The 25,418-nt window shown below is 36.0% G+C and overlaps 1 protein-coding gene across 1 annotated transcript in view; it reads right to left on the bottom strand.

Moving 5' to 3' along the window:
• LAMA1 (laminin subunit alpha 1) overlaps positions 1-25,418 on the bottom strand; it is a 123,349-nt gene that overhangs the window by 36,990 nt on the left and 60,941 nt on the right. The window contains exons 25-43 of the mRNA XM_070747567.1: positions 25,011-25,190; positions 22,056-22,241; positions 20,282-20,409; positions 19,299-19,419; positions 19,053-19,190; positions 17,747-17,868; positions 16,928-17,014; positions 15,692-15,885; positions 14,871-15,013; positions 13,101-13,199; positions 9,334-9,445; positions 9,009-9,171; positions 6,897-7,107; positions 6,016-6,132; positions 5,770-5,933; positions 4,865-5,003; positions 3,499-3,592; positions 2,604-2,720; positions 1,015-1,197 (exon numbers count right to left, since the gene is read on the bottom strand). Of these exons, the coding sequence (XP_070603668.1) occupies positions 1,015-1,197; positions 2,604-2,720; positions 3,499-3,592; positions 4,865-5,003; positions 5,770-5,933; positions 6,016-6,132; positions 6,897-7,107; positions 9,009-9,171; positions 9,334-9,445; positions 13,101-13,199; positions 14,871-15,013; positions 15,692-15,885; positions 16,928-17,014; positions 17,747-17,868; positions 19,053-19,190; positions 19,299-19,419; positions 20,282-20,409; positions 22,056-22,241; positions 25,011-25,190 (2,698 nt within the window). The remainder of the gene's footprint in view (positions 1-1,014; positions 1,198-2,603; positions 2,721-3,498; positions 3,593-4,864; positions 5,004-5,769; positions 5,934-6,015; positions 6,133-6,896; positions 7,108-9,008; positions 9,172-9,333; positions 9,446-13,100; positions 13,200-14,870; positions 15,014-15,691; positions 15,886-16,927; positions 17,015-17,746; positions 17,869-19,052; positions 19,191-19,298; positions 19,420-20,281; positions 20,410-22,055; positions 22,242-25,010; positions 25,191-25,418) is intronic.

Genomic DNA, 25,418 nt, shown 5'->3' with positions numbered 1-25,418 from the left:
CTACTTCTTCTTGTTTAATTTTATAATAATTTTACAATGTTTTCTTCTTTTCTTTATTTTGATAATATATACAAATCTAATAAATTATTATTATTATTATTATTATTATTGTTATTATTATTATTATGTTCTTTTTCTTTCTTCATTTTATAAGTCAACCAGTGGCCTGGTTTATTCGCATTTTTAAAAAAGTTTTGTTTCATTGATTTTATTTTATAAACTAATTCATCTATTTTCTATTATATTTATTTTCTGTCTTTGTAAGTCCATTTTTCTTTTAATTATTTTATCTCGTGGATTTCCTTGTAATTCTGTTTCTAATTTTTTGAACTCCTCCTCCAATTTACTCTGTTTCTGTCTCTTTTGTTTTCCTAAATAAGTCATTGTTAAACCCCTAATATGCGATGGCAAACTTATGGCACATGTGCCACCGGTGACATGTGGAGCTATATCGGATTGCATGCAAGGCGTTGCCCTATGTCAGCACATTGGCCAGCTAATTTTGGCCTTGGGGAAGGTCGTTTCATCCTCCGGAAGTTTCAGATAAGTTTCCCCGAAGTTTGAAAAATGGTCCAACAGTCAAACTGGAAATTTGGAAAAATGGACTTCTAGTTTGTCTATTGTGCTGTTTTTTGCACTCCAAAAGCTTCAGGGAATCTTCCTGAAGCCCTAGAGTGCAAAAAACAGCCTGCCCGGAAGTTTGGAAAAGCAGACTTTACAAGTGTCCCATACATTTTGTAGTGATGTATCATCTTTATTTTATTTAAAGAAAAATTTTTATTCCTTTTCTATGTATCATTGGGAGTAAGGGATGGCAAAAAAGCAGTCTTGAGGTTAATAATAATAATAATAATAATAATAATAATAATAATAATAATAATAATAATTTTAATGAAATAGAAAATACATAAAAAGTATTGTATTAATATTGAGAAAATGAAATTGTATATTTGTGATGCAAAGATGTGAAATAAAATTTTAAAAATGTAAAAAAAGGAAAAGCAACAAACTTACCAGCATTTGTTGAGGCAATTATAAGTTCATTTGTTTTCTGTAATGTATCATTAACTTTAGACAATGCAGATGAAGAATTCCACAGCTTCTCGCTAAAACCATCAGTATGACTTATACTGTTAAGGGCAGTCAAATTAGCAGAAAGAGCCAGCCTTTTTATTGCCGAAATATTTCTATTAATATCTGAAACAGATGATCAACATAAATTTGATTATCTATCATCCTGCTTGCAAAGGGTAGAACACTGGTCTCCTGTTCTCTCCTCCAGTTCGTCAGCAAAGCTGGCTTAAGAATTCTGGGAGTTGAAGTCCACAAGTCTTAAGGTTGCCAAGGTTGGAGACCACTGGAGTATAAGACCCAATCTTTGAAACTTCACTACCATCACCCTCAAAACAAAATAAACCTAGTGTAGAAGATCGGAGCTCAGAATCTCATATTTATTTTAATTGCATAAAATTTAAAATGTACCTTACTCTGATAAATGCAGTATTATCTTATGTTTGCAACTGAACAAGTAATGTCAGCATAAAAATCCTCTGGATGCAGTATCACAACATCTAAGCATATGCCTCCCTGCTTCCTTTAGTCATTAATGCCCTATTTTATGGTGGGACTATTAAGATTCATATACATTGAAATAAAGGCTTTCCACATGACTGTTCCCTAGCACATAAACTGTCTGGCTTACAATTAAATGAACACAAGAACAATCAAACTCTGCTATATTACTATCAAGGTCTGGAATTAGGAAGCTTGTGAATCTGTAATCAGTTCATTTGCTTTTGTACTTTGGGCATAAAGCGATTCTAATTATCTCAACAACCTTTTTATTCCATATTTCATAGTGTTCTGAATTCATTTGGGGTTTTTTCTTAAAGAATTGACCATCAAAACCAGAGTTAATGTGGAAAACTAAAATTATACATAGTTATATATATTAATATATTCATATAAAAATTATATTTTTTCTCCAGATGATGTCTAGATGATGTCTATTACAATGCAAAAGTAAAAGTAGTATTTTTACTTGGAAAATGAAATGAATAACATTTAATCTGATTTTTAATGCAAAAAAATGCTACTATGAAGCTTAATATAACTGGTTATTACTTATACATGCAGTGTTAAATTATGGTTTATTGGTCGTGGAAAGACCAATGAAATACCATTCAAATCTACAATCCTGTTTCAGCATGGCTAGGTTTCAGAGCTTTAATGGGCAGAAATCCAGCCAATGTAGCGTTGCTTAGCACAATGCATAGCAATATAAGACAAATTATTTCTTATTCATTTTGTTTTTCTTTTTTGTTTTAAATGAATAAGAATATGCTGAAAACAGCAACCATATATTGTCCTCTTACATACAGGCCGAATGAATGAATGAATGAATGAATGAATGAATGAATGAATGAATGAATGAATGAAAGAATGAATGAATGAATGAATGAATGAATGAATGAATGAATAAATAAATAAATAAATAAATAAATAATCTGGCACAAGAAGATCAGATTTTCCTGATGTGATGAAGTTAAACAAATTTGCTTTCTAGAATGAAGGACATTGTTATCAAGATGAACTTCCCTTACCTCTGGGCAATGCAGTCAGCTGAAGTAGGGAATCATTAAACCTTTTAGCAATTCCACTGGCTTTTGCTTTAAGTCTTTCCACTTTTATGTTAATTTCATTTAACCCTGACCTGAGTCCTACAGAGAAAAACAATTGTAAATCCAAAGCAGTAGATTATCTTTTGTAAGAAACTAAAAGCACTGAATTGTGCCTTATATAATCTGTACCCTATATGCCAAAAAGATGCTTATTTAGCAGATGCCTTTATATAGGTTAAACTAATCACAAAGGCAAATGTTGCCAGGGATCACACATAAAATGCACTAAAACAAAATTGCAGCCTGCACCAAATAGCTGGCTGTTTTATTACTTCTAGGAGGATAATTTATAAGTGGCCCAAGTTTATAGGTTCTTTAATACAAAATTTCTCATCATAACATACAGCAACCAATATTTACAACAAAGATCTCAGGTGGAGTAAACACCTTGATTTTATTAGCACAAGAATCTTGTGATGATAAAAAATCTAATATGCCCCTGCAAGTTTCATTGCTGAGAGAAAAAAAATGAATACCTCAACCAGGGATGGGTTCTAACTTATCTTGCTGCTGGTTTGCTTCTTCCCACACTGTGTGGCCATGCATGCTCAATGCCTCCCCCCAAAACAAGATAGAGATGCATGCGTAATGTTGGAAACTCCGCTTCTGCACATGTTCAGAAGAAAAAAATTGGGGGGAAATTCCACCACCACCCATTAACCCCCCCCCCCCCAAAAAAATGGCGGCATCCATGGACCGGCACGGACCAAACCAGTTCCATCATGATATCAATATCAGGTTGCTACTGGTTCGGGTGAACTGATCTGAACTGGAAGGAACCCACCTCGGATTTCAACTTATATGTAATAAAACCTACCATCATACTTCTTATGAAGATGTTTTGCATCTGTTACGGTTGTAGAGCCAAGCCGAAGAACATTTCCCCCCGTAGTGTTAAAGGGCCTTCTTTGCTTAAAACAACCACACAACAAGAAAACATTATTTATAGGAAAAAGCAATATTAATATGACATGATTCAAGCATAAGATAATTTTGGGGAAACCCTGTTATATGTTATGTGGCTATAAAATAACCTCATTTCTATCATTTTTAGCTTAAGCTTCCAATACGATCAGACACATCAGATTTATTACTATGAGACATTAGACAGAAAACCATAAAAACATATATTCACTTACATAACACGCAACAATATTAGGAATAGAGTGCTGTGAAGCTCATGAATGCTTACAAAAATGTTTCGCTAAAATGGCCCTATACAGATATTGTTGACTTTCATCAACACATTCCATAGCTGCTGCTGTGAGTTGGTCTTGTTCCCAGAGATTCAGAGGTTGTACCAAATGCTTACATTGTGTATAATTATTTGGATTTCTGTGAACTCTCACCTTAAGAAAGGTCTCGCCCTTTAACCCATGTGCACAGTAGGAAAAAAAGATTATGCCAAGGATTAGCCAGGTGTCACATCACCAAGATTAGGTCTGCCTAAAACAATTAAACTTTCCAATTCTTTTCAATAGATTGAATTTCTTAAAAGGAAAAAGTTGTACAAGTAGGGAGATACTTATAATTCCTTGCTTTCATTATGTTTTCAGAATTTCAGAAAAATATTGAGTTTTTATAGATTCCAATACAAAGCTTTCAACAAAGAAAAAATATGACTGATGAACAGGCTTTTGAACAAGTCAGAAGCTACTTCCATTGTATATAGTGGTGCTTATTTTTGTAAAAGTTACATATGTTGTTATTTGTCATTACCAATGACAAATTACCTATGAGTCCAATCACACTTGGTCAATAAAGAATTCTTTCCATCCCATTCTATAATTTCATAATTAGAAAGAAAATCTGGGCATTGTGGTCATCCATTAGAACATTCCAAAGCTTTTCATTTATTTGAGAAATGAAACAAATTCATGTGTAGGATTTTTAAAAATCTGGTATTGTGGGGTACAAGCTATACATAGTCAAGACACAGCTGCTTTAAAGAGTTGCATTAGAGATACAGGCATTTTATTGAGGCAACTCCAGATCATTTTTTTCAGGTTTACCTAGAAAGATATAACCCTTTAAAGAGATGAAGGGTTTCACTCCCAGATGTTCCAAAACACCTCTACCATTCATTCATTCCTTCATTCATTTATATACGTTTTTAATTTTAAATATCAATAGTGAAGAATGTATAAATGCATTGATCTTACCCAGACTTATTATGCACTCACCACATGTATTGGTTCATAGATAATCTTAGTGACATCATTTGCCAGGTTTTCTGCACTTTCAACTAGAGTTTTGATAGTAGAATACACATGGACAGAATTTGTCACATTCACAGTCACATTCCTAACATTAAAAAGGCCACTGCAATATAAGATGAAAATTATATTGTTTGCATAGAATTTAAACCTATTAAAATACTTATCAGATTTTATTAGAACCTATTTTAAGCTTTATATTTGTAAGTTCATTTATTTTATTGATTAAATTCCTACAATGGCCATCTCACTAATTGATTCAGTGGTTTACAACAACATGCACCTGAAAAAAAAATAGCACTGTATTCCTTTAAAAATATAGAATATAAATTGCATATTGAAAAATACATTGCCTTTCATTCCTAATGCAGTCATTAATTCCAGCGTTCTGTCACAATATGAAAGTTTATTTTCCTGAATAATTATATTACATTCCAGATGAAACAGCTTATGCATTTCAGTTCCAGTAATACTTTGCCTATTTATCTGTAGTAATTAAGTATGTTAGCGTTTAATATAAAAGGAATATGTAAACTCAGAAGAGCTGCAGTATCAGTACAATGGTTTGGTTACAATTGCTGAAGAAGGAAATTGTGACCATCCGTTTGAAGCACTTGTCAAAACTTCATGAATCAGATACATATAGAATCCATGTCCTTAAAATATTACATGTGCAGAATCCATAATTGATTTCTGGTTAGAATGAAAGGATTGAATTCCACAATTTAGACTGGAAACTTTATATTTCCTATGTAATATTTTGTGTCTAATAATCTTTGACACAGAAAGCCATTTCTAGTAGACAAACATTTTAGGCACTACGGACTGTCTGGGATCTATTTAAGTAAAGCATAGTCTATTGACATTCTTACCTGTCTAATGCATGAACATTTTTTTCTAACTCAGCAGCATGATCTTCTGTCTTATAGACAAGTTCAAGAGCGCCTCGAGTAGACATCTGCATAACCAGGTCATCCACATGTTGTCTTAATTTACTACTCCATAACATCAATTCCTCCTGGTGGATTTCTAGATCCTAAACATTCAAAATCAGTTAATATTATATTATGGCTAATTAACTGTGTATAAATTAGGATTTTAAGCGTTCAGTGACTTACAGTTGTAGAATTAAATATATCCTTCGCAAAGGCGGCAGCAGCAGTTGTTTGGATTTTTCCTTCATTTATTAGAGTAACAGAGAGCTCCTCATCTTCTTTAACATTCAGCTTTTTATTCTGAATACAATATTGGATATTATTATTATTATTATTATTATTATTATTATTATTATTAATTAATTAATTAATTAGATTTGTATGCCACCCCTCTCCGAGAACTCGGGGCGGCTCACAACAATAAAACAATGTACAAATCCAATATCTAAAAACACAATTTAAAAACCCTTATTAATAAAATAATCACACAGCCCAATTAAACCATACATAAAACAGTAGTTAGGGGAGGTATCAATTTCCCCATGCCTAGCAGCAAAGGTGAGTTTTCAACAACTTAAGAAAGGCAAGGAGAGTGGGGGCAGTTCTGATCTCCGGGGGGAGTTGGTTCCAGAGGGCTGGGGCCACCACAGAGACGTGGTCCCCGGGGCCCCGCCAGACGACATTGCTTAGTCAACGGGACCCAGAGAAGGCCAACTCTGTGGGGCTTAATTGGCCGCTGGGATTCATGCGGCAGAAGACGGTCACGGAGGTATTCTGGTCCGATACCATGTAGGGCTTTATAGGTCATAACCAACACTTTGAATTGTGACCGGAAACTGATCGGCAGCCAGTGCAGGCCGTGGAGTGTTGTTGAAAATTAGCACTTTATATCAGCTATTAGAGAGTAAGTGTAGCTTGCCTAAAATCCCTTTATGCTTAAAGGGATGCAAATGTTAAGTGTAATATACACCTAATATTAGCCAATTATTTTCTCTAAAGACTATTTTACACACTCAGACAAATTTACTATAAAATCACATGAAATATGTCATGTGTCTTCTTACATTGAACTCATGGAGGTTGTTATTAATAGGAACAAGGAGACGTCTAGCCTCTTCAGTGTTACTGTTTGCTGTGTTCACAACATTTTGAGCTTCTTGATGTTTGGTGCTATGATCAGATAAGGTACGTTTTGCTGCTTTTTGAAAGTCCTTAATTTTCTGCTGTGGTCTCCAATATTCTCTCTGGATTTGTGTCAGCAATTTTTCTGCACCTCTAATAAATATAGAAAATAAACAAAAAGTTATGTAATCCTCTTGAAAGTAAAAACCATTTTAGAGAAAATTAAGATCTGTCTCATGTAGTTAATGAGAAATTTGGCTTTGTTTTTTACTTATATTGTTTGTAGCCACTTACTATAAAATCATTATCCTATGATTACAGGCTAATGCTTATGATGTAAAATGGAAACTTGCATTTAATCTTGGCTTATTTGGATGCACTAAAGTATGACCTGTGTTTGAATATCACAAGATGTTATTCTCAAAATATTTAAAGGAAAGGAGATTAAAAAAACTATGAACATGAAGTGCATTCTAAAAGGGTTTTTTTCAAAAGACACCTGGACTTTCTTTGTTCCTTGAAGATGTTTTGCTTTTCATCCAAGAGACTTCTTCAGAATCTCCATAAGACATTTTGTGCCTTCATATCCCAAATAGTTAAACTTATCTGATAAAGTGGTCAATTCACTTAACATTTATTCTTGCCATTGTCTCAAGAGGAAAAAAAAATAGTGGAAAAGTATCAGGACTCTCGATGGAAATCAAGAAACTGCTTCTTGGATAGCATCTTCTTGAGTATAACTTAAAGAATATTTCTGAATTCTTTTATATATACAGTAGTACCTCGTGATACGAACCCCTCATCATACGAACTTTTCAAGATACGAATCTGGGGTTCTGAAAAATGTTGCCTCTTCTTACGAACTTTTTTCGCCTTACGAACCCGCCGCCCGAACGCCGAACCCAGAAGTTCGGCAAAAGTTCGGGTTCGGCGTTTGGGAGGCCACCGAGAAGCCCCGCCGCCTGGCTGTCACCTTGCCAAAAGAGCCGCGGAGCTGTCGGCCAGTTGGGAGGCTCAAACGGAAGTGGGGAATCCCAATAGGGAACTCCATGGGCGGAGCTTTGACGTCACGGAGACGTCCTTCCTGGAGTCGTTTCAACCGGCCAGGAAGGACGTCTTCATGACGCCAAAGCTCCACCCGTTGAATTTCGTATTGGGATTCCCCACCTCCGTTTGAGCCTCCCGACCGGCCGACAGCTCCGCGGCTCTTCTGGCAAGGTGACAGCTGGGTGGTGGGGCTTCTCAGCGGCCTCCCGAACCCGAACTTTTGCCAAATTTCCAGGTTTTGCATTCGGGAGAATGCTGAGAAGCGCCCTGCTGTTTCAAAAGGTGACAGCCGGGCGGCGGCGCCCAGTGGAGTGCCATTTTTGCGATTTTTTTTTTTTTTGCTTGCATGCATTAATTGATTTTACATTGTTTCCTATGGGAAACAATTTTTCGCCTTACGAACCTCCTCCGGGAACCAATTAAGTTCGTAAGACGAGGTATTACTGTATTTCACAAAATTATTTTATACATTAAATCAGGTTTCATTATTTTCTTTGTTGTTTTTTTTTTACAAACTCACATTTTAATATTTTGTCTAAACCATACAAAATTACATTAAAACAGTTTTTGATTTTATCACAAGTGAAATCTTGTCTGTGGGTTTCATTTAAATATCTTTGATATATATCCAAATAAGAGAAATTTTACCCTTTACATCTAACACATTCTAAAGCAATTTACTCTAAAGACAGCTTGAAACAATTTATCTGCATGAGGTATGAGTTATGTACAATAGACCATATAATTCCTGGAACTGGAAATTAGAGCTAAATTTAAAGCACATATGAAAATCAATGAATCATGTTACGCCTTTAAAAAATTAAGCATTCTAATTTTAGTGAAAATCTCCTGTTGTTTTATGACATTAAGCTTTTAATTTGATTTAATACATTAAGCATTGTAGAAATTACATTTAGCAATTCATTATCATAAAGGTCAGATACATTTTTCTTCACTTGTCTTAAATATTAATTATGAACATTGCAGCAAGCCAGAAAAAGACTTACTTTAATTCACGTATACTATCTTGATGCATCTGCTGGAAATCTCTTCCACGCATTATGTCCAACATCATGGGACTATCATCTTGCAATGTCTGAAGTGTTTTATTTGATTGTGGGAATTCACTACCTATTGTTGTGTTAAGAGTAGTTGCCATTTCCACAAGCACTTGGTAGAGAAAGAAAAAAAATGATTTGGGAAGAAAAAAGAATTTTAAATATCACTTTATACAAATGCAGAAACAATAGATTTTTATTTATAAATATCTACTTCCTACTCAACCATATTCCTAATCCAAAAGTATAAGCCCCAAGCCAATCACCATATTACCTTTAATAGTTGTCTGTAATGTAGTGACAAATTTAGCCAATTCTTTACTCTTCTTCAAGGAACCTTCTGTAGCATTGTTGAGGTGTTCTTCTCTTTCTAGTATTCTTGTTAACTAGTATAAAAGCAAATATATATATTTATTGAAATTGTGGCTCTTAATCATATAACAAAGAATGAGGAATATATCTAAAATTGTTACTCCGTTATATGCAAAGCAAACCTTTATATTTTGTAAAAATAGCATTTTACGTTATTCTTATCAAATAAACGCTCAAGAAATAGTAAAATGTTTCAAGATATTTAATCTCTATGCAAAAAATATAATAATAATAAATGGAAAAGTAACAGACTATAAATACTTGCATAGATGAGATAAGTACACTGAGACCTTGTGCACCAAGACAAATTCCTTGTGTGTCCATTCACACTTGGAAAATAAAATAAAATAAAATTCTATATTCTATTCTATTCTATTCTATTCCTCTTCTATTACATTCCCTAAGCTTAACAGAGACAGTGAAAGGTGGAGGTGGTAGTTTCTGCTGAAAATAAAGAAAAGAAATGATTAGAGAAGGGATAAACTACCATGCACCAGAAGATGTGTAAGAAGATCATAAGTGAAGTAGATATCAGGATTCCATGAAAAACTAAAGAGCCTCCATGAAGGCATTGAACTCAATAGTATTTATTCTAGAGTAAGTATGCCAAGCGATGTGGACAGAGGGGATCTGCTGCTTGGGTAACAATCTATCCTCTATACTTAACCTACCCAGGCATCATGCTCGGGAGAGGACATACCAGCTTTTTATACAGCACTGAAACAACACAGAAAGCAGCAGTCATTGGTTATAATAAGTCTTTCCTTGATTGGCATAGAGCGTGATGCCAGGGGATGCTTTCAATGGTGGGAGATGTCAATATGTCTCACTGGCATAATGACAAGAAGACTGATAACTTTGAACTGTGAAAAAACTGTAAGAAAACTTTAGCCCCAAAGTTGGGCACTTGGAATGTTCAGACAATGACCCGCAATTTCTCTGACAATCTACAAGAAACAGATGACGTACGCAATACTGCTGTTATCGATATGGAGCTGAGCAGACTGCAAATGGACATTGTTGCCCTTCAAGAGACAAGGTTCTCAGACTCAGTATCTGTTAAGGAGAGAAACTTCTCATTATCTGTTAAGGAGAGAAATTTGAGCAGACTGCAAATGGACATTGTTGCCCTTCAAGAGACAAGGCTCTTGGACTCAGTATCTGTTAAGGAGAGAAACTTCTCAATATCTGTTAAGGAGAGAAACTTCTCATTCTTCTGATAAGGAAAACCATCAAATGAGACTAGGGAACATGGGGTGGGCTTTACAGTCAAAAACACGCTCCACCTGCTGTAGGAAGCAAAAGGATTCTGTCCTTACAGCTCCTCTTGCTAGCAGGACCAGTCACTCTTATTAGTGCATATTCACCAACTTTATCCTCGACAGTAGAATATAAAGATTAATTTTACGATGATCTGGTCACCACTATCAAGAAAGTCCCTGAGAAAGAATCACTGTTTATCCTTGGAGATTCTAATGCCAGAGTTGGAGCTGATTATAGTTCTTGGCCTACCTGTTTAGGTCAGTTTGCATTGGGAAGATGAATGAAAATGGCCAACGCCTGCTGGAGTTTTGCTGCTACTATGGTTTATGTGTTAGCAATACACTCTTCAAAACAAAGCCTCAACGCAGAATCTCTTGGAGTCATCCAAGTTCGAGGAACTGGCACCAGCTCGACTTGATACTAACCAGGTGTTCTAATCTTCCCAGTATTACAATCGCACGTAGCTATCAGGGTGCTGACTGTGAAACAGACCACTCCTTGGTGTGCAGCAGAATAAAACTGCAAACAAAGAGATTGCATCACTCCAAGAAGGAAGACCACGAATCGACATCAGCAAGACCTGCAACCAGGGCAAAGTGGAGGAATTGGCACATGCATTAGAGGAAACGCTTCCAGGCCCGGCTGAAGCAAGCACACCCGAAAGATGGGAATATTTCAAGAATGCTGTCAATAACACTGACCTGTCAGTATTTAATAAGATCAGTATTTAGTAAGAAGGCAGCGAAATGGTTTGAAGCCCACTCAAAGGAGCTGATACCAGCCATAAATGAAAAAAGAAGAGCACTTATTGCATATAAAGACTGTTCCAGTGTACGCAATCTACAGGCTCTGTGAACTGCTCGTAGCAAAGTCCAACTGGCCGCCATCAGATGTGTCAATTACTATTGGTTGCAGCTTTGCTCTCAGATCCAGATAGCAGCTGACACAGGTAACATCAAGGGGATGTATGATGGCAGGCTTTAGGACCAACACAGAAGAAATCTGTCCCTTCGAAGTCTGCTACAGGTGAGGTTATCTAGGACCGAACGCAGGCTGGGTGCAGCACTACTCTGAGTTATATTCTAGAGAAAATGTGATAACTGACAAGGCTTTGAACAGCATTGAGTGCCTGCCTGTCTTGGAAGAGCTTGACAGTGATTCCTTACAGGAACTAAAGACAGCTCTGGACTCCCTCGCCTCAGGCAAGGCACCTGGGAAAGATAATATCCCTGCCGAAGTTTTGAAGTGCTGCAAAGAGATCCTCTTCAGAGAACTGCATGCAATCTTCTGTCTCTGTTGGAAGGAAGGTGGAATACCGTAGGACATGAAGGATGCAAATATCATCACACTATATAAGAACAAAGGTGACGGAGCGACTGTAACAACTACCATGGCATCTCTCTTCTTAGTGTGGTAGGGAAGATGCTTGCCCAAGTCATATTGAAGAGGCTCGTAGTGTGGATTCCAAGCCAACAGATCCACTACATACAGACATAATGTTTCCACGTATCTCACACTTACATACATACACACTGCTAGGGCAGAAAAATGGGTCAAGGATGGGTTTCAACTGAATTATAAATAATAAATAATAAAATAAAATAAAATAATAATCTGCAAGGGCACATAAAGGTCACAGATATTTAGAAAAAACAAGAAAAAACAATTACGACCAACCTTCCTTCCACTGAGGACCTACATACTGCACAAGTCAAAAAGAGGGCTATGAAAATATCTAGACACCTCTCACTTCCTGACATAAATTGTTTCAATTTGTACTCTCAAAATGATGCTATACGGCTCTGCACAGCAGAACAAGACACAAGGACATTTTCCCTCCATGCCATCACTCTGTTAAACAACTAATTCCCACAACATTGTCAAACTATTTAATAAGGTTTATTACTATTATCTTTCCTATTATCTATCTCCTTATGACTATAGCTTTGTTGCTTGTATCTTTATGATTTATATTGTTTTATTTAAATTCCTACTATGATTTTTGTTGATTGCTTATTTAGTACCCTATGACTAAGTGTTGTATCTTAGGATTTATGATGAATGTATTTTTATGATTATTATGATCACGTTTTATCAATTATAGCTTTTATGTACACTGACAGCTTATGCACCAAAGACAAATTCCTTGTGTGTCAAATCACACTTGGCCAATAAAGAATTCTGTTCTGTGCTGTGCTATTCTAGTCTGATAAACCTTACAGTAAAGATGGAAAATATATGCTTATTAATTAAGTATGAAACAGATTTTTATCCAGGAAATTCAGAGCTAAACATTTATAATTACCCAGTTCAATTCAATGTTGCAGGTCTATTTTACCCATTTTTACTTTACCTATTTTTCTAATAGGCAAGCTTAAACTTGAAATAAAGACGTAAAATCCCTACCTCTTTGTAGTACTGATCTGAAACACTTGATATTGTATCAAGATTGCCATTCATAATTTTCATTACAGAATTTGGCCTTTCTTCAACCCCCAAAGATTCCTGGAAATAAAATGTGTATGCAAATAGCTTCAGGATTGGAGAAAGGGATTTAATGTTGACCTTTTAAGCATGCAATTATTCCCACAAAGGTGCTTTAACAGTCCTCAAATAACTTTCATAGAAAACGTTAAAATGTCTATATAATAACTAAGCAATTTGTTGGTGTATAATAGAAAATGAAATAAAAACTACATTACATTGGTAGGTAACTGAAAAACAAATGATCAACATGTAAGATTTTAATTCAATCAAGATGTTAGTGAAACATCTAAAAAATATTATGTTACAGATTCAATTGATGAACCTTGGAAACCCTGAATCCGTAATAACATTTCAGTGTAAGTTTGCCCCTTTTGTACAATGATTCAGATTTGAAGGACATAAGTCAGTGATTCCCAACCTTTTTTTGGCCACTTACCAAATCTCTAAAACCCTGACATATAATCCCCCCCCCCCCCGGTGACATTTATTTATTTATTTATTCAATTTTTTATTCCGCCCTTCTCCTTAGACTCAGGGCGGCTTACAACATGTTAGCAATAGCACTTTTTAACAGAACCAGCCTATTGCCCCCACAATCCAGGTCCTCATTTTACCCACCTCAGAAGGATAGAAGGCTGAGTCAATCTTGAGCCGGTGATGAGATTTGAACCGCTGACTTACAGATCTACAATCAGCTTCAGTGGCCTGCAGTACAGCACTCTACCTGCTGCGCCACACCGGCTCATTAATATAATTCTTACTATTCAAAAAGTGAACTCCTACTTACAAGGAGGAAGCCTAAAAGGCCATTAACTTGGTTTAAACAAGGTTTTAATTGCCCTCATTAAAAATCAAATTGCCCCCCTGTAGAGCACCAATCAGTGATGAAGGAAAGGGCACTGGGAGTATACACATATGCTCCCATTCACATGTTGCATAGTGTGTAACACTGAATGGAAATACGTGTGGTGGCACAGTGGTTAGAATGCAATATTGCAGGCTAACTCTGCCCACTGTCAGAAGTTCAGTCCTGACTAACTCAAGATTGATTCAGCCTTTCATTCTTCTATGTTCGGTAAAATGACTTGGCCGGCCGAAACGTGGACTCCAGGAAGGACGTCTTCGTGACGTCAAAGCTCTGCCAATGGAATTCCCTATTGGAATTCCCCACCTCCGTTTGAGCCTCCCGACCGGCCGACAGCTCTGCGGCTCTTCTGAGAAGGTGACAGCCGGGCGGCGGCACTTCTCAGCATTCTCCCGAACCCAAACTTTTGCCAAACTTCTGGGTTTGGCGTTCGGGAGAACGCCGAGAAGCGCCCGGCTGTTTCAAAAGGTGACAGCCGGGCGGCGGCACCCAGCGGAGCGCCGTTTTTGCGTTGTTGTTTTTTTTGCTTGCATGCATTAATCAGTTTTACATTGTTTCCTATGGGAAACATTGTTTCGTCTTATGAACTTTTTACCTTACGAACCTCCTCCCAGAACCAATTAAGTTTGTAAGACAAGGTATCACTGTACTACTAAATGGAACACTATTATTAATTATTATTAGTATCACTAACACTATAATAGAATCATAAGAATCAATCAAACCACACTTAAAATAGGCCTGAGATAATCAATATATTAATCTTCAGGTAACTACACAATAATATAAACTGCAATGTAAAAGATAAACAACGGCTTACATACCTTTAAATGTTTGGTGGCATTTTCCAAGTCTGAAAGTGCTCCATAAGGGGCCAGGATAGCACCAGTGAAGTTTAGCAAAAGCATAGCTTTGCCAAAATTATCCAGATCATTCAACAACTGCCCTGTACAATCATCGTCACAAGCTGAAGAAAAAAATCTAGATATTATTTTAACCTTAATACACATATTTGTATTGATGCTTACTTTAAGTCTTGTTTACTCATGAACTAAACAGAAAGTGGGGGGGGGGGGGAAAGGGAGCCCTCGCATTTGTATCCCTTAAACTAACCCAATGACCTTTCTTGGGCTCCAAAAAATAAGGGAAAAAAACAGACAATTTAAAAACTATTTCATGGATTTTTATTTAAATTGATTATTTATTTAAATCAGATTTTTTTTATTTAAATTGATTTTTTTTATTATTTATGAAACTAATTTTAATAAAATGCTTCTGAAGTAAAAATCTATCTAAAGATAGTTTTCTATTTAAGATACTTTTATAATTTCATTTATTCAGGATGAAATGGAGTTTAGTTAGGGTTCCAGCATGAGGCTGTATATTCTGAAATATTTACATTTTTGGTAAACTCATTCAATGATTCCAAGCTCTGCAAGTTAAATAGGTTTCTTTTTGCAAGCAACAGATTTATCTATTTAGTTGGCCCTATCCAAAATATAGACAGCACTTTTTAAGAATGTTATTTTCTGAACAAATATGTTTCATGCTGCAGTATCTTGTAGATTGAATAATATTAAACTGCATTTATCAGTTCCCGTTCCACTTAAAAAGCAAAAGGCAACAATAAAAATAAAGCACTTACAAACACATTCATTCTCCACAAGAATGTGCCTTGAATCACACTGATCACACAACTGTCCTGTTACACCTTGCTTACAAACACACTGCCCAGAAGTATGATCACAGTGGTGATGGAGAGAACCATTAGGGTTGCACTGACATTGCTGACATTTGCCACCTGGTATTGTAGGATCTCCATAGTAACCTGAAGAACATCTAGAAAGAAACAAGACAAGTTAGTCTTTCTTCAATGTCTAGTCTTGTTTTTAAAAAACGATACCTTGAGATATCTGATAATAAAACCACACTATTGTCTGTATTCTTTCAGGGTTTCCAGTCTTTTATCCCAGCATGTTACAAATAGTCTGAGACTTAAACATACAGCATATTTCCCATGTTGAAGGACATTTTACATTCTATAGATCAGTGATGGCAAACCTATGGCACGGGTGCCACAGGTAGCACGCGGAGCCATATCTGCTGGCATGCGAGCCATTGCCTTAGCTTTTTCCAGCACGCATGTGTGCACCAGCCAGCTGATTTTTGGCTTGCACAGTGTCTCTGGGAGGGCATTTTCAGCTTCCGGAGGGCTCCGGGGGGCGGGGGTGGTGAAGGAGGGCGTTTGTGCCCTCCCTAGGCTCCAGGGAAGGCTCTGGAGCCTAGAGGGTGAAAAACGGGCCTACCGGGCCCACCAGAAGTTGGGAAATGGACTGTTTCTGGCCTCCAGAGGGCCTCTGGGGGGGCAGGGGGGGCAATTTCCCCCCTCCCCAGCCATTGATTTATGGGTGTGGGCACTCGTGCAGGCACAATAGTGTGTGCACATGCATTTTCGGTACCCGAGGGGAAAAAAGTTTGCCATCACTGCTATAGACCGTGCAAATGAATTCTGAGAAATCACAGGGATAATACTTCCATTTTTTAAACAGCATCACAGTTCTATTAAGAGCATTTCATAACATATAAAAAAGCAAAGGCATACTTTTGGACTCAATGATGACACATAACAACATGTAGAATAGTCAATAAATCAGGTTTAACAGTCACTAGGTGCTTATGTTAATACTTTAATTCTGTAGTGAAACAATATAACAACAACCTCTTGTCTACTGTACTATATTTATAATAAGGTAAGACATGGGTTTTTGCATCCCTTTTATCTAATGCTGTCTGAATCAACTAAAATTAAGCTATGGCAACTCTTCTTAATGTATGTAGGCACATTTTTTTTGCAAAAGTTGTAACGAGCTGAATACCTTACCTTTCACAATACTGGCCTTCATATCCAGTGACACAAGCATTGCAGTGGAAATCCTTTATACCTTTTGCAACACACGTTGGACTAAAGCTTGAAGAACAAAAAAATTCATTAGGTTTAAGAAAAACATATTTATACCAACTGCTACTGGTATATAATTTTATTTATTAGATTTGTATTGTTTCATTCAAGGGCTTAAGGAAATGCTCTCCCCATTTTTTTCCTGATACACAATCCCATAAAATAAATTGGGCTGTCAGTGAATGGTTGACCCAAAGTAATCCAATGAGCTCCAATAGATATGGGTGAACTTGAACTTGATTCTCCTAATTATCACTCCAACATCTTGCACAGCCATAATTAGGTATGTAGGAACATTACTTTTGATGCTTAAAAAAACTATAGTTCCAGTACCATTCAATTCTATTAAGTATTCAACATTATACATATGGATTCAAAGAAGATTTTAACAAGGCTTTTCCCTAGGTAAATAATATTGTTAATTAGTTATGTTAATGCATAAATACAATTCTGTTCCTTATTGCAGACTTGGTGCAGCCTAATATTTGTCTAAAAGTGTTGAACTGTTATGTTTAGTCATTGTGAAAGGCTGATACAATGTAACCACAAGATCAACCACTATGATAATGTCTATTGAATTATCTGACTAAACTGAATTACAAATCCCATTTTAGTCAAGGATTTTTTTAAAAAAAAAAGGTGGAATCACCTAGAAATATTGCTGGCAACACCAGCTATTATTAATATAATACTATATTAAGCATAATAATTATTAAGACAGCCAGGTTAATATTTAGGTACCTGTTAGGACTCATTCTTGGACATGCACATAGTGAACAATCATTGATGGATCCTTTAACTTTGCCGTAATAACCAGGGGCACATATATTGCAATGATCACCAACTGTATTATCTCTACAGTCCTAGGAAGCAAAAATTCATGAATTTGAAAATTAAAATAATACTTTAAAAAACTTTCCATTTCATAAATACAGTGCTTTTACTAATTACCTAAAATGTCAAGAGATAATATATGTATTCCTTTAATTATAAAAAAAGATTGGTATTTATAGAAAACCAAGGGTGTAAACTGTAGAAAATTCTTGCCATTTCAATATGGGTAAACCTTGGAGTGAAAGTAATTAGTTCTATTTCTTATTTTAGCATTCCTTGATGATTGCCCTAATTTCTTCAAGCCAGCTGAGTCATTTCCATCAGTGATTCATTTTTGGTAATACTTCAATTAAAAATGTAAAATTTAAGTGGTTAAAGCAACTATGCTAACCTAAACTACTGCAGCACACTTCATAGAAACAGTTCAATGCATCTTGAATCATTGTGTGCCTAGGTTTAAATTATTGTTTCAATCCCTTCTTTCTTGTAATAGTTTCTTTCATAGAATAACTTCTGTATTGTTTGTATTAGCTTTGCAAACCCTTTTGTGAACAAGCTAAGATGACTAAAAGTAATCTTACAAAAGAATTACAGGTAGTTCTTGACTAACAACCACAACTGAACTCAAACTTTTTGTTGCTAAGTGAGGCATTTGTTATGTGAATTTTGTTCCATTTTGTGGCCTTTCTAGCACAGGATCACTGTTAAGTTAGTGACAAAGTTATTAGCTGATTTTTTCTTCCCCACTTTGCTTGTCAGGTCGCAAAAGTTCATCACAAGAGTCCAGGACACTGCAAACATAATAAATATGAACCAGTTGCCAAGAATCTGAATTTTGATCGTGTGGTCATGCAGATACTGCAGTGATCACAAGTTTGAAAACAGTCTTAGGTCACGTTTTTCAGTGCCATTGTAACTTTGAAAGGTCACTAAACAACCTGTTGTGAGTTGAGGACCATCCCTAGTCCATGATAATATTGCAAAGTTTGCAGCATGAATATTATTAGATATACAATGTTCTTACTATCTGAATATAAAAGTTGTTCTTGGAGGGTTTGCATTTCTAATTTTGATCATGTCATTTTTCCGAGGTTTTTTAAATCTTGAATGACTTCATTTATTTTAAGCATTTATATAACTGCCCACCTTAAAGCAAATTGGGAAGTTCCCAAATATTGTTACAAAAATAATGTATTGGTAGGAGTTTACATACCGAACACTTCCCTGTTTCTGGATCACAAGCACTGCTGTGATTGTTGCACTGGCAGGGCATACATAGTGAAACTACCGAGGACAACACTTTTGAATTCGTGTTTCCATGCCTCTCTCTATAGTATCCTGGTGCGCAGTCCTATATAGAAAAGAGCTTTATTAAAATGGCAGACTTATTTTTAAATAAGGCATTTAACATATGACAAGATTTTACCCTAAAATAATTTTTCACTAAGACATACCGTACCTGACAGGAGAGTCCTGCATAACCTCTAGGGCACAGGCATTTTTCAATGTGGTGAGCTGGTTCCTTGGCCAAGAGCACGTGATCAGCTTTCACTGCAATTTCCATGGAGACATTTGAGATTCTAAAAGGTGTTCCATAAAAACAAAGTAAAAATGAGACAATCTCCATTTGTTATTATTTCCTACCAATTGTATTGGAATGGCTTCTGCAAATATTTATCATTCATTCATTCATTCATTTGATTTTTTATGCTGTTCTTCTCCTTAGACTCAGGGCAGCTTACAACATGTTAGCAGTAGCACTTTTTAACAGAGCCAATCTTTAGCTGCCAATTTAGCAGATTCCACCCATCTCCTTCTGTGCAGGTGCAGGAGTGTGGAGAGAAAGGATGACCTTGACTATCTAGAAAGGATTTGTTATAGCTACATATAGACAACCCTCATAAAATCTCCCCTATCAATTTCCCACAATCAAGAATACATATTAAAGTAGCATAAAGTGTGGCAGGCCAAAGACCCCAACTAAAATGGCTTCAGCCTATCACTAATAATTTTTCATATAAGCTACAAAGAATGGCTAAACTATGTATTGATTCACATGGGACTATTGGAATCTGCACTGTGAACTGCCTTCATTCAGAGTTTCTTATGGAAAAAATGTATTGATTTTCAGAAACATAACTATCAAAAATAGCACAATATAATGTTATACCATATTTATATTTATGTATACTGAACAGTAATATGTAGTGACTGTTCAGTATACATAAATATAATATGGTATAATCCATTATTACTACCCATTAGTTTTAAGCTGCATTTTATAGTTTTTAATGTTTTTAATAATAATAGTTATTTGTGAACTCTTGTTTATTAACTTCGTTATATGGTACTTATTCATTTCTTTTGTAACATGGATGACTATATGAATTTGATAATAAAATAAATAAAATAAATAAATATAAAAAGGTTTCAGCACCTTACCTGCTTTGTTGCAATCCTTGACCATATGAAGCCTTGATAAGAATATACTCAATGTGGTTCAAAACTGACATAAAGTCAGAATGTGAAACAGATTCATCTGAAACAGCATTAAAGTATTTCCAGATGTTCTGATAAAGACAAGAAAAATGTAAACATAAATTAATTACAAACTGTTAATAATGTACTAGTTTAGTGAAATTGCTTTTAGTTTTTTGTGTACTAGTATTCCTCATTTAGTGACCACAATTGGGACTAGCAACTTTGTCAGCACTGCAATTTTGTTTATGATTTTACTTTGGCTTTCCTTTCCTTTATAAATCTGCAAAGTTCGTAAATGCAAGCATTGGTTATAAACTTCCTTTTTTTATGGCTGTGGTAATTGTAAATGGTCGCTGAATGAGTATTATCAATATTGTCCTCAACACCTTAGCTGCAAAATTAATGGTATATAAAATGTAAAGTGCTTCTGTATTTAATAAAGGTGATCATAAGAATTAGTCATGACACTTCCCTAATTAAGTCTTCACTGGCTTTATGAGCCCAGTGGAGTAAAATTAATAACCTGGAGAAGCAAACATATAGTAAATTAAGCATATTCTAAATTACTATGCTAAATTTGAAAGATGTTGAAAGTTATTTTCAGAGACAAGCCTCTAAGGAGAAAGGCTGGTGTAAGAAAATTTCTCCTGCTCAAAGCATAGTAGATACCTCACAGATGGATTGTACCCAACAGAAGTATATTATCTGATAAATTCAAACACAAACTACTGATTATACAATGAGTATAATAATATTTTTGCTCTTCAAAATCATAAGTTGAAAACCATACACTTTTTATTCCTATGTTGCTCAGCAACATGTTTTTCAGTAATGTTTGTGCAAGAATTTCCAAACCAACTCTGACATTTGTATTCTGCTTTTGATTCTGGGACAGTTAATGTATGTGTGTGTGTGTACATATATATATGCATGTACAGTAGGTATGTATTCTAATACACATTTATTATTAAAACAATTCTAGAATTATATACAGTGTTCCCTTGATTTTCACAGGGGATGCGTTCCGAGACTGCCCGCGAAAGTCGAATTTCCGTGAAGTAGATATGCGGAAGTAAATACACCATTTTGGGCTATGGACAGTATCACAAGCCATCCCTTAACACTTTAAACCCCTAAATTACCATTTCCCATTCCCTTAACAACCATTTACTCACCATTATTACTGGTACTCACCATTGAATAAGACACTTAGTGATCCTGATATTTATAAACATAATTATTTATTAACAATAATTATTTTTTTGTTATTTATTTGCAAAAATTATTAGTTTGGCGATGACGTATGATGTCATCGGGCGGGAAAAACCGTGGTATAGGAAAAAAACCCGTGAAGTATTTTTTAATTAATATTTTTTGAAAAAACGTGGTATAGGCTATTTGCAAAGTTTGAACCCGCGAAAATTGAGGGAACACTGTAGTTTATAATCTTGGATAGAACATTAGCTCCTCAAAATGGGTTTCATTCACAGTTTTTATATGTTGTCAATCAATATTTGAAAGAGAATAAGGACATTTTTCTTGGATATAACATATTTTAATATGTCACATGATGATGTCATACAACTTACGTTACAAAAGATAAATAACCTGAAAAGAAACAATCAGTGATTTTTCTATTTTCACACAAAAAGGTAAAGAGCAAACAATATCTCTTTTCAACTGCGAGCAAACTCTAAGTACTTTTCTACATATATAACAAAAATTTTAGTCTCACCTCCATCATTAGTATCTCTTCATTTTGCCTTAATCCATTTTCTGGAGCGGGGACATCCACGTAGATGACCTGTTTCCTAGGGCTACCTCCCTTAATCAGAACTTGTGGTTCAAGATTTGCAGTTCCAAAACCATCCAGAGCATAAAAAGCTACTGAATATTTCAATTTCCCACCGTATGCCATGAGCTGTTTTGATAAACAATTTATTTATTTATTTATTTATTTATTTATTTATTATTATTATTTAGACTTGTATGCCGCCCCTCTCCGCGAACTCGGGGCGGCTCACAACAAAAAATATAAACAATCGTACAAATCCAAATAAATTCAATAAATTTAAGTATTTAAAATAGTTTTAAAAAGAACTCCACTATATTAACAAGCACACACACAAACATACCAAACATAAATTGTACGTGGCCGGGGGAGGTGTTTCAGTTCCCCCATGCCTGACGACAAAGGTGGGTTTTAAGAGCTTTACAGAAGGCAGGGAGAGTAGGGGCAGTTCTAATCTCCGGGGGGAGTTGGTTCCAGAGGGCCGGGGCCGCCACAGAGAAGGCTCTTCCCCTGGGGCCCGCCAACCGACATTGTTTAGTTGACGGGACCCGGAGAAGGCCCACTCTGTGGGACCTAATCGGTCGCTGGGATTCGTGTGGCAGAAGGCGGTCTCGGAGATATTCTGGTCCGATGCCATGAAGGGCTTTAAAGGTCATAACCAACACTTTGAATTGTGACCGGAAATTGATCGGCAGCCAATGCAGACTGCGGAGTGATGGTGAATTATATTGTTAATTTGAGACATTTTCACTAAAATCTAGATTGGAAGCAGACTATCTTTTTCCTCTTGGTCCGCTCCAAAATCTGATCTCCAGAATCATTTTGTCTTTGCTATTACTTTTCTTATATTGACTTTATTTACAAATCAAGCAAAAATTTCTTATTCTCCATTATAGTCAATATAATTGGGTTTTGTTTTTTGCTTTCCATTAAACCATAATTTATTGTGCTATCTGATTTAAGAACTATAATATATTAAATATATACCTACAGCCTTGTCATCCTTGCTTCTGGAATTCCTAGGGCAGTGATGGCGAACTATGGCATGGAGCCATATCTGCTGGTATATGAGCTGTTGCCCTAGCTCAGTTCCAATGTGTATGTGTATGCTGGCCAGCTGATTTTTTGTTTGTACAGAGGCTCTAGGAGGGTGTATTGGCTCCAGAGAGCGTCCGGGGGAGGATGAGGGAGGGCATTTTACTCTTCCCCAGCTCCAGGGAAGCCTTTGCAACCTGGGCAGGTTGAAACATGGGCCTAGGTTCAATCATATCTCAAGACCTAAAATGGTCACCTAACATCAAAAACATCATCAAAAAAGCACAACAAAGAATGTTCTTTCTGCGCCAACTCAGGAAGCTCAAACTGCCCAAGGAGCTGCTGATTCAGTTCTACATAGGAATCATTGAGTCTGTCATCTGCACCTCTATAACTGTCTGGTTTGGTGCTGCAACCCAACAGGACCGACACAGACTTCAGAGGATAATCAGAACTGCAGAAAAAACAATTGCTGCCAACCTGCCTTCCATTGAGGACCTGTATACTGCACAAGTCAAAAAGAGGGCGAGGAAAATATTTACTGACCCCTCACATCCTGGACACAAACTGTTTCAACTCCTACCCACAAAACGTCGCTACAGAGCACTGCACACCAAGACAACTAGACACAAGCACAGTTTTTTTTCCGAACGCCATCACTCTTTTAAACAAATAATTCCCTCAACACTGTCAGACTTTCTACTAAATCTGCACTTCTATTCTACTAGTTTTTCTCATCATTCCTATCACCCATTTTCTCCCATGTTGACTGTATGACTGTAACTTTTTGCTTATATCCTAAGATTTTTATTAATATTGCTTCTTCATTGCTTATTTGACCCCTATGACAATCATTAAGTGTTGTACCACATGATTTTTGACAAATGTATATTTTATTTTATGTACACTGAGAGCATATGCACTAAGACAAATTCCTTGTGTGTCCAATCACACTTGGCCAATAAAATTCTATTCTATTCTATTCTATTCTATTCTATTCTATTGAGCCCACCAGAAGTTGGGAAACAGGCAGTTTCTGACCTCCATGTGGCAGGGAAAGCTGTTTTCACCCTCTCAGGCATTGAATTATGAGTGTGGACACTGCACGCTCTTTTGGCACCCGAGGGGAAAAAGGTTCGCATCACTGTCTTAGGGGATCATTTCATTCTTTCTCTACCTCTTAGTTTTAGTCATCTTCTCAGTCACCTTACCTTTTCGCTTTCTGACTTTTTTGCTTCTGTGCATTCACTTTTTTTTTTTTTGCTTGCGCATTTTCTGTGCAAGCAAAAAAAGCCAGAAATTGTGCATCTTCGTATGAGATTCGGCTTCTGCACATGCACCCAGTCCCGTTCCAGTGGCAGCAGGAGTGATGGTCTGTCACTGAGTGGAACCCACCACTGGCTCATAGTATGGGAAACCTTTCCCACCAAACGCATTGACATTCATATTCTTTTAGAAAAACACAGTGCTTTACAATCCAAGTAGCAATTGTATGTGAAGCAATTACCAACAAGCGAGGCAGTTAGATCGGGATCAATTCAGAATCAGAAAACTGGGGCATTTTGTTAGGCCTTCAATGACAGTATTAGTTACAACTCCAGGAATATGCCAGTCTCTGCCTCTGAATATTCACTCTAATTTTAGATTCTACTTAATCTAGTAGCTTTCAAAATTCTGCAAGCAGCCTTACATATATTATGTGGTTTCAAAAAAAAAAAGATATATAAAATTTTAATAGTTTTGTTGTTAACGTACAGTAAACATATAGGAATGAATGTAAGTATACACAGTGAATTCTGATTAGAAGTTTTAGATATTCAATTGAGAATTTATTCACGGAAAAACAGAAAAATAAACATTTACCTGATTTCCCTGGAACTGATCTGGTAATTTCCAGTAAAAGGGTTCTGCATTCAAGTGTTGGCGAACTGTTGCCGCATCCATCACTACGTCTGGAAATTGGGAAAATACACCTTCACTCGTTCCAGTAAAGTTACTGAGAGAAACCACATGTAATAGTTCCTGTTCTGGAGTTAGTGTTACCTGTAATACAAGCCAACAGATTACCCATTTTCATAAAATGAACTACATATGGTCCCAGACTAAGAAAGATTTCACACGCTTCCTAAAATAACTAACGTATCACACATCCTTTGAAATCTGGGAACCATTTTAATAAAGCACCTGACATTTTGTACTAGTATAAAGCTTTTGTTTTTACATATATAAAACAGCTGAAGGTGAGGATGCATGGAAATAAAGCAAAAAGAA

Source organism: Erythrolamprus reginae, chromosome 3, assembly GCF_031021105.1.
Source record: "Erythrolamprus reginae isolate rEryReg1 chromosome 3, rEryReg1.hap1, whole genome shotgun sequence".
NCBI lineage: Eukaryota > Metazoa > Chordata > Lepidosauria > Squamata > Dipsadidae > Erythrolamprus > Erythrolamprus reginae.
Note: the sequence above shows the minus strand (reverse complement) of the source record. Positions and strands in the feature narration are given on the sequence as shown.